The 13,609-nt window shown below is 25.3% G+C and overlaps 1 protein-coding gene across 2 annotated transcripts in view; it reads left to right on the plus strand.

The window, feature by feature from the left end:
- The window catches only part of LOC134833081 (homeobox protein homothorax), a 110,079-nt gene that overhangs the window by 2,026 nt on the left and 94,444 nt on the right, over window positions 1-13,609 (plus strand). For both annotated transcript variants that reach the window (XM_063847264.1, XM_063847265.1), the window contains exon 2: window positions 8,095-8,345. In XM_063847264.1, coding sequence (XP_063703334.1) covers window positions 8,095-8,345 — 251 coding nt within the window. The remainder of the gene's footprint in view (window positions 1-8,094; window positions 8,346-13,609) is intronic.

Below are 13,609 nucleotides of genomic sequence, written 5' to 3' on the forward strand. Positions count from 1 at the left end.
TTTATTATACATGCTTTTTTGAATATATCTCGACTCTACGAAAATGAAAAAAAAAAAAAAAGTTAAAGGCATCAGGCAGAGAGGCAAGCACACATAACTTTTAAATTGAACAGAAACACAGAAAAAAGATGATCATCAATCAATTACGGCCATTTTGGATTCTTGTTCATTTTTTTTTCTTCACTCTCATCTGACTCTAACTTTTATATTATATTTTTTTTAGAGACTTGTATCGTCGGATATTTTTTTTCGTTGTTGTTGTTTTGTGTACTTTTTTTTTTTGGGAACAAGTTCTTGTTGCTCTTTTGTAACAAAAATACAAAAAAAAAATCCAACGAGATATTTAGAAGAAAGAACCTTCGATCTAATTTAATAAATAATTTAAAACAGAAATCGTGATGTATTATAATATATATGATAGAACGCGTTTCGAAACACTTTAATTGGTGTTTTTTATACAGAAAATTTTTTATCTGTTGAACGCGATCGTTTATATGTAAAAAAAGGGTCCATCAACACATTAATAGATAAAACAAAATAATATATAATTAAGTCAGATAACGAAACTTTTTTAAAAATATATATGTTATGTTATGTTATATATGATTGATCAACTTTTAAAAAAAAAATTTAAGTTAAAATCTTTTTTTTTTAAATAAAACTAGAAATCGCGCTCTTTTGAAATAAAATCTCAAATCTCATAATAAAAATAAAACAAAGTGAACCTGTAATAAAGGTCATGTTTCATCATATATATATTTTTCTACATATATATTTAATATGAATGAATGAAAGGATCGTGATCGTACTTTTAGATAGCGAGCGCACTTGACTCACAAAACTTCTTACTTTGCATATAAAATATTTTTTTTAACTTTAAAAATAGCGGCAACATATATGTTCTCATAAAGTATAATATTATTATACAAAGAAAGCTATAAGATATAGATAATATCAGAAAAAATATAATACTTGGAAAATAAAGACCTTGAGTCGTTAAAAATATACAAATAAGCATCCGGAGACAATTAGAGCTGAAATTTGTATGATCGCATCCTTTTTTTAATATTTATTTATTTAAAAAAATAAAAAAAATCTATAACATACAAAATATATATAATAATAAAAAAGGATGATGATGGTTTGAAAAGGCAACCCAATATTTGTACATTAGATTTTTATTTTTTTTTTCGATGCTTGATCTATTTCGAATCCACAACATACGCACAAAAGATATATACGCTCGAGGATAGAAAGAGGAAAAAAAATCAAATAAATCTTTTTAAGTTCACTAGCCCATGGATGATATATGATATATGTGTTTTTTTCCTCTACTATATGAATCTATTTGTAGAATAGAATATTTTGTTTGCTTTTCTCCATTATTATTATTATTATTATTACGCTTCTGACATGACACTCACTCTGATTATTATATTTCGACGCTTGATGATGGGTGATGCTTTTCTCTTGTATCATATATATTATGAATATATATATTTTTAGCGAATTCTAAACAATTGAAGCATATTATTTTTGCTCACTTTTGTTTATACATTCATGGGCGCCGTAACATATATAATATGTATATATGTATGGTATAAATCATATAAACAATTCCTAATTCATCATTTTACATGTTTTTATGCTCGTTTTGAATAAATTCTATTTTTAATTTATTTCCATATACAACACACTTCTTTCTTATAACAAACAATTCAATTTTCAACATGTATGTTGTATAGGGCGAATATGAAAAAAAAGTAATGAACCATTCATTATTTGTGATTGTTATAAAATTTATTCGTATTATTATAATTTTTAGAAAAAAAAAATATACATTTGTTATGACATTGATTTTACACCTTTTTCCGACAGACCGACCCTAAATCTAGATGAATCTACGAGAGATAAAAATTCGCAAATTTTTATTACCACAACGTCGTTGCCTTATAATATTTTTATTAGCATGATATATTTTTATACAAGAACCAGTATTTTTTGTGATCGTAACATCATCATCATCATCAAAGTTGTATCAAAATCAAGAAGGGGACAGAATGATCTTGTTCATGATAATAATCATTTAAAATAAGGTCATTTCATCAATTTTGTCTCTCTTCTCTCGTCACACATGTGTGATGAGTATATATATGATGATGTATGTTTTTTTATATATATATTTTAAAATAAAAGTAAACTTTGGTATTTTTATTATTTTTTATATTGAATATATTTTTGTCACACTATAAATATCCACATGTCTATAGTATATATATATATAAAAATGTGACACGTTAGAAATATTTTTAACAAAAAATAAAAGAAAATTGTCGCTCGTCGATCTTTAATGGATAACTTGTTAATGTTTGTCAAAAAAGTTTTTTTTAATGATGTTTTTTGATCAAAGATATTTTTTTATAAAAATATATTTAAATATATCACATGATTTAATTATAAAAAAATTATTTTCATTCACTAAAATTTTTTATTTGCTTGGTTTGGATTAATTATTTCATTTTTTAGTTACTTACCAGACAACACGTCGGTTAGGCATTTCTTCAGTCCCACATAAAAAAGTTGGTTAAAAAGAATGACAGTGCAAAGTCTCCTGCGTTTCAAAAGTGGTGTAATGACTCGACAGAAATTAATCTGTATCAGTTATAATGCAGTCCATGACAATATTTAACGAAAGAGCAAAAAAAAAATCTATAATAATATAATGATTCAACATAATATGAGTTAAGTTTGGTTTTCTTAGGATTTTGACATCGCTCACACACAAAAAAGCGTTTGTTCAAAATAATATCACGACTTTTTATCCAACACTCTCGTAAATTTAACGTTAAATATTTCTTTTCTTTAGATTCTGATTTCGGGCTTTGATTAAATATTTCAGTGACTGAAAAGAATCTGCGCGCTTTGCTTTGTGGAGTTTTTTTTGGTGTCTCTGCACGATCTACGTTGCTTTAAAAGTACCCAAAGAATGCATGGATAAAGAGAAAAGAATTTTTAAGTAGATTTTTTGTCTTTAGATTTTTTTTTGTATCATCCTCAAGGTGTGTAAAAATGACGATGATTGAATTCATGACTTTTATTAGTTTTTTTCCCTAAAATGTCATCAAACTCTCTCATCTCAGAAATTCTTGGAAATGAGACAATCAACTTGACCAGACGACTAAATTGATAATTTACATACAATTATTATTAGTCTAAGTCTCTCCGAGAGTCCTACGCGAAGAGAAATGATGAATCGATATTTTGACAGGTCCCATTGACAGCTACTTGACACTTGATATGTGACGTCACTCCGACGGCCCGTTTGTCAAAAGCAAGACAAGAGAAAAAATGTGTCACTTTTGTTTTTATTTTGCTCTGTCGAGACGACGATGCTGCATGCGAAACGTAACATGTCTAATAAACATGAAAATTGGAATATGTTAACATACAATACAAAAGAACCGTTTATGTAATAATAATAATAATAATATATCGTTTGAAAGAGATAACTCGTAAGTAAGAGAGAAAAAAGGAAGAAACGTGACATTGAATATTATTTTTTGTTGCGATGTATATATTTGTTATTTTTTTTTTTGGAAGACGATCTAAATTTCAAATACAAGAGAGCATCAGCGACAAAAACTGGACAGACAAGGAACTTGATAAATAAATCTGAATTGATGAATAATTTTTGCACAAATTTATAATAAAAAAAAATGAATTCTAGTTCAATGTTTTGTTCAAGATTTGCGAAAAAAATTTCGATAGTTTTGTTTTACTTTAAGAAAATCGAATAAAATGTCAATATTTGAACAATTTTGAGGTTATTTATCATAAATTAACCTCAAATTGTTCAAAAATTGACATTTCATCAGAAATTTTGACAGATGTCAAATATCAAAATTTTGACATCTGTCAAAATTTTCGATAAAATGTCAATATTTGAAAAAATTTTGAGGTTATTTTAATAAAATATGACCTCAAATTTTTTAAAAATTTATATTTTATCAAAAATTTGACAGATGTCAAATATCAAAATTTTGAATTCTGTCAAATTCTTGATAAAATGTCAATATTTCTATAGTTTTGAGATTAATTTATTAAAATATAACCTAAAACCATTCAAATATTGACATTTTATCGAAAATTTGACAGATGTCAAATTTAAAAAAAATGACATCTGTCAAAATTTTCGATAAAATTCAAATTTTTGATAAATTTTTAACTATTTTATCAAAAAAATAATTTTAAACTTCCAAAAATAGAACGTTAACCTCAAAATAATAGTCAAACAGTTGACACTTGTCATCTGTCAAATTAACGTCATGTAACCTACCCGAACAACACATTTCAACAAATTCATGCAAAAAGTCATTAATTTCAAGCCAATTTGTTTGACATTGTGTAAATATCGACCCCTTAAATCGGCCATCATTGGCATTACAAGCACTTTTTGTACATTAAAAGGCTTTGAACTTCGCTCGTCTTTTATGTTAAACAGCAAGTCTCTCATGACGCTGCGACTAATATTTAATAATAAAAATAATTATCATCATCTTCTTTTACGAATTTTTACGTCGCTTAATATAAATGTTCCCGCAAAAATTTTTGTTAATTCATGCCTTTTTTGTGGCGGGCCTTTCTTATCATCATCAGCTGTTTTATTTTGCACCTTCACGACAACGTATATCGATCCCATTTTACGCATTGTGCCTGGCATGGGGCACATAATACACAAAATTTATGATATTATGACGCGTAAATATTTTTCGGCGTGTGTTGTTGGCCTATTGTGGTAAACGCCGAGAGAGTAGAGACATATCACACAAGTGCAAGTTTATTTATGATATTGTTATTAGTATGATTATGGGTGTTTTGTCTACGACGGATCTTACATTTTTTTTTCGTGGTGTCTCCTTTCTCATGTTTATGACGTCATGTCGCGATGCCCCGAAAAATTTTTTTGTCGTGATTGCCGATGAGTTTTCGTTCAAAAAGTCTTAATTAAACGTAATTATCAACTGTAATGACCTAACCCATGGATATCTCGTCGAGCGAACAAAAAATAATAGTAATAATAATGAAAAAAAAAACAAGCGAATTATTATATAATTAAATGCAATATTATTGCTTAGATACTGTTTGCTGTTAGTTTTTTGCTGTACTTGGAGTGTAATAAGTACGTTGTAATTAATGGCACGCATATTGAAGATTACAGCTTACTGTTTGGTAGCACAAGCACTCCCAGAAGTTATAATAATGGCAACTGTAATGAATGAAAATAAATAAATGAAAAGTAAACCGTTAACGCTCCTTCTTCTTCCATCCAGAGACGGATTTTTATTTTGGGGCTTAAACCTGAAAGAAAATTTTTTTGCTTGGTTTGGATTAATTGGAAAATTTTTGCTTGGTTTGGATTAATTAGAAAATTTTTTTGAAGTTTTCCGTCACTGCTTTCATCGTTTGTGCTGAAAAAAAAAGAAATTTAAATAAATAATTAAATGCCTCTCCTCACTAAAAATAATAGTTTACAAAATTAATGATAAATACAAGGAAATGTAAAGAAAAAAATATTTTGATGAAAACCAGAAAAATTAAAGGGGGAAATTTTTTTTTTACATGACGTCGTCAATTAAGAACTAATTGTCTGTTTTTATACAATTTTTCTTCAAATATATTACTTTACTCACGGAAAATCCTTATTTTTTTTTACTTTAAATAATGATGAGACTGGGTCAAGTAGACATATACTATATATAATGATACGTTATTATTAACTCTTCTTTATTTTTTATAACTTACCATATAGAGGTTACGTTACAGGTTCCATATCGAGAGAACCACAACAACATACATAAATAGGCTCGGGCGTGGATTATCACGTTTTATTCTTCTCTTACTGTGACTACTATTATTATTATTAACTAACTAACCAACAGTTGAACGCCTATTTAATTCTCCTGAAATAAAAAAAAAAATTATTTAAAAAAAAAACTTCTTGAAAGGAAATAAAATATATATAAAAGTTATTACATGGCTGAAGCATTTAATTGTATTTTTTATAATTATAATATAATTTTTTTTTTGGTGAAAAATATATAGAACTTATTTATTTATAACGACGAAGACGAGAAAGAAATAAAATAATAATAAAAAAATGGTCGATGCAAATAATGTTACGCTCATATATAATTAAATGATTCACTGGACTATAATTATTACTTTTTTTATAATGTTAACCCTATCATCGCTTTTGTTTTTATTTTTTTTATATTTGATACAATGTTATAAAATGGCGTGTATTTAACTTTTCAACAAACTGACACGATAATTTTATATGCAAAATTATTATTTTTTTTTGTCCCTATGTTATATATTTTTTAAACTAAACTAAAAATAATATTTTTTAAAAAAAATTATTAAAAAAAATTAACTTTAATAATATATCTTATTTTTTTAAATATTAAATGCAATTTAAAATAATAAAAAATATTTTTTTAAATTATATTTTAATTTTATTTTAAAGAAATATTTTTTTGGACTAAAAACAATATTTTTATTAATTTTTGTATTATTAAAATATATTTTTTTTAAAATATTAAATATAATTTTAAAATAATAAAAATATGTATATTTTTCAAAAATTATATTATAATTTAATATTAAATTCCTACATATTTTATTTTATTTTTTTAAAATAAATATAATATTTTTTCAAATTTTTTTTATTATTGAAAAAATATTAACTTTATTAATATATTTTTAAAATATTGATAATATGATATTTTTTTTTTTTTTTATAAAAATAATTTTAATTATTTTAAATATTAAATTTAATTTTAAAATATTAAAATATATTAAATAATAAAAAATAAATAAAATAATAATATTAAATATATTTAAAAAAAAATAATTTTTTTTTAATAAAAAAGACATCATAATAATAACTATGAAATTTCTTACAAAATTCCTAAAAAATATTTTGTTTTATAAATAATTTTCAAAAAAAAAAAAAATATATATTTATAAAAAATACATGTTTAAAAAATTAGCAGAACCACATATTTTACATAAATTTCTTTCCTTATCAAGATTATTTTTATTTTACATTTATTTTTATTAATATAATATTGTTCGTATGTCCAAAAATAAAATTTTTTAATAATAATATTCAGGTGTTTGTCTCATTTTTTTTTTCATCTTCATTCGCCGCATTCGTACCCATTACGTCACTCACGTCCCAAACCACAACTTTGCACAAACACAAGACAATTTTTGTAAAAGGAATGCATTTGAAACGTGTTTTGACTTTATTGGACATAAGCAACTGACATTTCTTGATCAAAATATCAACGGTAATAACGATAAGTTACACACATATATGTTTGTTATTGTAGTGTAGAAATATATATGATGACAAAAAAATAATAATAATCATAAAATTTTTGCATTTATATTATATTACCTCGTTTACATCTTCTTGCTTGTTGCGTGCATGGCACGGTAAAAATGCATCAAGGAAACAACCTCTCTTTTTAACAAGCAGACAAATCAATGTATGCAGTATGTAGTTTATAAAAAGGGAAAAAACAATCATCATATAAAAATTTCTGCTGTCGTCTCAGAGTTATTACAAAAGAATTTATATGAATGTCATATTTTAATTAAGTCTTCTTTTATTATATTGCCACGACGAGTACCAAAAGTGATATATTTTTACTGTATATTTCACGAGATGCGAGATATACGCATGATGATAATCATAGCAGTAATTAATACAGTAACGTACGTGATCATCATCCTGTAACTCTCTGAAAGATGCGAGAAAAAAAAGTTGCATTGCCTTGATTGGTGTCCGTATCAATATCAGACTGACTCGTTATACGCAATAATTGTGTGTAATTGATGAATATCATCGCCTCGACTAATAAAATATTTTACGCTACACTCTCGGGCAGTGTGAGAAGTATAAATATTTTTATTCTTTTTAATGAATTAAACAGTTATACTTGTCACCAATCTTCACTTTATATGGAAATTTTTCTTTTTGTATTTTTTTTTATTTCTAACGTGATTTCTTTTGGATCTTTGCAGTACGATGACGGCCTACATGGCTATATGGAATCCGGTGCAGCAGCAATGTACGATCCACACAGCGGGCATCGGCCTCCGGGATTGCCGGGCCTACCTCCTCATCATTCGCCACACATGAGTCATGCCGCCGCCGCTGCATCCGTTGGCATGCATGGCTACCATGGCACATCTAGTCATGTATCTCCCGCTAATAATCATATGGGTGCTGTACAACCAGATGTACACAAACGTGATAAAGAAGCTATTTATGGGTAAGTTTCATTTAACGATGGAAAATTTTCCAATCTGAAAGCTTAAAATGCGTTATTTTGAATCAAAATGACACAAAAAAGCTTTTAAATTGATTCAAAAATGAAATTTTTACAAAAATTTTGACATCTGTCAAATTGACATTTCAGATTTGAATCAATTTAAAGCTATTTTGTGTCATTTTGATTAAAAGAACGCATTTTAAGTTCATACATTTCCAAAAATTTCAGTTTAAGAATTTAAAAATCCTCAAAAATACAATTTTTAGCAAAAATTTGACATCTGTCATTTTGACATTTGACATTTTATGCTACAAATCGATTTTTGAGGATTTAGAAATTCTTAAAATGAAATTTTTAGAAATATATGACATTGAATATTGTTTAAAAATTTGAGATTTAACGAAAATTTTGACATCTGTCAATTTGACATATTAAACGTAATTTGACAGATGTCAAAATTTTCGTTAAAATCTCAAATTTTTGTAATAAAATTTGATAAAATAGCTTGAAATTCGAAAATTTATAAAAATATTTTTTAAAATTTTCGAATTTCAAGCATTTTTGGTCACACTTGTCACATTTTATCTCAACTTGACACTAACAATGTGACAATAAATCAAAATTGTTTGCGGTTTCTCTGATTGATATGCATCACACGTCCTGTCAAATTATACCTTTTGCCCGAAAACACTCAAAAAATCAACAAAAAATTATTTTGTCGTATCTTTTAACCACAAATTATCCCGAAAACGTACAAATTATTAACTTGGTAACAAGAAAATGCACCCAAAAAATTATTAGGGGGAATAACAGTTATCACACCCACTCGTGTTCTTACAAATTATACACTAATGACGGGATAATGAAGTGCATTATTTATCACAATATTTGGACAACACCTTGACCTTTCCTAAAAAAAAAAAAATTAGTAAATGTTAGAACAACTTAATAACTTGCAGTGACAACCATCTGCGGAGTGAGATCGACTCATCGCATCAAAATAAAGTAATATTTAGTTGTAGTAACATTTGAATTTTAAATTTTATGAATAGTATAATGATAGAGTATTAAAGACCTTGTGCGTTGTTAGTTACATAAATTTTCAGAATAATTGATAAACAATCGTATATTTTACCTTCACCCATATTTTATTAAACATTTTTTTTATGAAAAAATTTTGCTTTGTGAGATTTTTTAAACATTCACCGGGATCGGATTAAAATATTGTTATTACTCTATTAATAAAAACGATCGCGCGCGCGGCAAAAAACTTTTTAAAAAATAGTTAGAGTAATAATAAAATGTAAAATAAAACAATAAAATATACAATTTACTTGAAAACGTGTGTGTCCCTTTCCGTCAATGCAACGATGATGACGACGACAAGCTAATAATGTTATTATGTTGGTGTAAAACTTGTATTATTATTATTATTACTTTATTTTGTATAAGCTACAAACAAAGCAAAAAGCGCATGTGAATTTAATTTAATTTTAAAATAAAAAAAAAGTTTTTCGATTAATTTTAAATAAATGCAATCACCTTTCCTGTCTAGAAATTTTTGTGTATAAATGTTGTTTTAAACTATACATTTATTTATTACGCATCACGCAATGCTGAGCGCCCTTTTGTTTAAACTTTTGTGTGAAAGGTGTTTTTATTGTATACTTTAAAGATATATTTTAAATGATAACTTTTTTTTTTTTTTTTTTAGCAAAAGGACTAATTCAATTTGTCTTTATTTTCAAGATTTTATCGTTTTGGTCATCATCATCATTAAATAATCAAAAAATTTTGAAGAAATACTGACAGATGTTAGTGACCAAAGAAACAAAGAAAAAAACAAAAGAAATAATGATTTTAATATACTTCTTAAGTTAATACATAAAAGTATAACATATATAATATAACATAATAATCGATGTTTAAATGTGTGCTTTTAGTAAAACATTTATCATGCATTTTTTTTGATAAAATTTTTAAAAGGACTTTTAACACTCGAACCTTCTAAAAAAAATATATAATTGAAATTTGATCGAAAGTTTTAAATAAATTATATTATAAGGCGGTAACAGGCTGTTAATAGAATAAGAATAGGGTTTCGTTACATTTTGGACATTCATCATATATTAATATATATGAATTGAATAATTTTATTAAATACGACGACAGATGGCTAAATAATGGGGTCAAAAAATTATTTTATTATTTTTTTTTAATTCTTAAAAAAAAATTATTCTAGGATAGGTCAAGGTTATAAAACGTCTGAATAAAAATGCATTTGAATAAAAATATCATAAAAATATTATATAAAAAAAAAAATTAACATAAGTTTAAGAACATTTTTCGCGGCAAATTAATTTCGTCTACATTTGATAATATTTAAATTTTGTATTTTTTTAACAAGTGCAATATATACATTATATATGTTATATATATATATATGAATAATTTAACAATAAATATTAAAACGTAACTCCATTGTTTTTAATCTTTATTTTTTTTTAAATTTTTTACATGATTTTTATACTTGTTGCATTATATTGGCGCGTTATAATAATATCATATATGTTTAAAAAAATGTAATAATAAAATAAACACAACATTTGATAAGAGATATGTATATATATGTTATTTATCACCGCAACAGAATTTAATGTCCCATTTGATTTGATTTTATTCGGTTGAAAAATATGTATTTTTTATTAAATATTTATTCATACATTTTATTTTTTAATATTATTAAATAAATCTGAAATCGATCGGTAATAAAAAATACAAACATTTATATTTATACCGGTCGGAAATTTTTTTCCGAATGAGTAGCTTTATGATACATGATGATGATGATGATGATGGAATGAAACAATAGACGACGTCGTCGTTCTTCTTTACCTGATTAATTCACGGCAACAAGATTAACGAATAGTAAATAAAAAAAAAAAATATAAAAAAATAAAATTATTGAATATTAAAAAGAGAAGTATCAAAAATCTTGTATTGTACTCTCATATATCTTGATCACAGCTCGTTTTATATACTTTTTTAATACTTGTTTGAATATTTTTATGTTAATATGATTAACAAGACGACAAAAATCGTGGATTTATATCTTTTTGAGTAACTGACGATCATCATCTTGATCAAGAAAACCAGTTTGTAATTTTATATCATTTTTGACCCCTAGACGTCGTTGTCGTCGTCGTCGTTTTTTTTTTATAGAAGAAGCGATCAAGAAAAAAAAATAGTAACAGTATCATTAGTTACTATTGTTGCCCGTTCAAGTATAATATTATATTATTAGTTATACTCAGTTAACAGCTCTTTCTCTACTCAAGAGTAAAAAAAAATATCTTAACCCATTCTGGTTCGGGCGTGTCATTAATGTTATAATAGAAATTTTTTTATAACCTTACTTTTTTTTTAGATCTTAGACAAATAATACAAAAGTATAAAAAAAAAATTTTAAGCAGAAAACATTAACCAATATGGCTCAAAGGTGTGCGGCACGGTCTCATTGATTTTTTTCGGGTATTTTATCATATTTTTTTTTGTTTGTTACAAGAAATTAGTATTGTTGTTGCTCGCTCACCTAACGATAAAATTGTTCGAGTTCAACACTAATCCCATTAGTCCAATACGAGGAAACGCTGCTCATTTGTAAAGCAAAAAATAAAGTTTTTATTTTAAATTAAAGTTTTTTTTTTGTTGTTGAAATGATGTTTAATGAATAACTTGTAATCTTGTTAGAAAATTTTCAAGTGGTTAAAGACAAATTGGCGGCTCCGTGTAAATAATTAGGATATTTCGTCATGTTTTTTCCGTGAAATTAAAAAAAGAATTATTGGAAGGTGATTTAATGGAATTTTCAAGAAATGAGCGGGAATTCAGCTTAAAAAATAATTTAGCGGGAAATAATTAAAAAAAAAAAAAATTAAAAAATAATTTTAAAAAATTAAAAAATAATTTTAAAAATTTAAAAAATAATTTTAAAAATTTAAAAATTAATAATAAATTAAATAAAATTTAAAAAATAATTTTAAAAAAAAAAATTAATTTAAAAATTTTTTTTCAAATTAAAAATTTAATTTTATTTTTCATTTATTTTTTTTTAATTTTTTATAAATTATTCAAGCAATTTTTAATTAAAATTTAAAATATTAATAAATTTTTAATAAAAATTATTAAATATTAACAAACATTAATTTTATTATTTTTAATTAATTAAAATTAATTTGTTATATTATTATTTTTTTTAATTAATTAAAAATATTTTTAAAAAATTATAAATTATTTATTAAAAATTAATTATTTTCAAATATTTTTTCAACCAATAAATTAAAAAAAATTTTTTGAATTTAATTTAAATTAATTTTTAAAATTTTAATTTTTGTATTTTTAACGTGATATGAGTAACAAAAATTTCCGCTAAATGATCAAATAGAGTAATTTTATTAAAAAAAATAGTTTCTCTACTCTTCGAATTCTGTGTTCGAGCTCGCGTACTTTTTCAACTACACAAGCAAACCGAATGAAAAAAAAACATCAAAGGCATTTTATAATAAGAAGAGTGCTTTAGTTAATCTTTTTGTCGTGATGACTAGTTTTTTTCATGTTCCTTTACACTTTACACACACATGCCTCTCCAAAAGGTGTATATGTATGAGAAAAGACCATGAAATTAAATAACAACACTAAAAAAAGTCTACATTGTACATTTTTCACATTTTTTTCTATTTGCGCGCGAAAGAAACAATCAATAAGAGAGTAGCGATTAGTAAACGGACGACACAAGACATGACGAATTCATGAATTGAAAAGCAATTGAATCACAAACATTGGAGCTTTTCAAGCAACGCGAGATGATTAGCGATGAGTTTGTCATTTTTTTCTTCTTTCATTGTATGATAAATAGATTTATTTATTGAAAAGTTGTTTGTCTGTCGCTCTGAGAAGTTGTACCTTCGGGCATCAGACTTTTACTTTCGTTTCAAGCTGAAGAAAAAAAGTTCTCTTGATCACCTTTCGAAAAAAAAGGAAAAAAAATATTGAAACGAAACGAATTTAACATATCGCGTGTTAGTTGAGTTTATGCATTTTTTTAGCGGTTTACCGTTGAAAATCGTCTGTTGCATCAACTGGAGCCTTTTGGTTTGAGAGTTTAAGAGGGAAGAGAGAGAAGCAGAAAAAACAATTATTATTATGATATTTCAAGTCAACACATTCCAACTGTCAATTATGCAAATGCGAGCGCACAATCACTG

Source organism: Culicoides brevitarsis, chromosome 3 (genome assembly GCF_036172545.1).
Source record: "Culicoides brevitarsis isolate CSIRO-B50_1 chromosome 3, AGI_CSIRO_Cbre_v1, whole genome shotgun sequence".
NCBI classification, from domain to species: domain Eukaryota; kingdom Metazoa; phylum Arthropoda; class Insecta; order Diptera; family Ceratopogonidae; genus Culicoides; species Culicoides brevitarsis.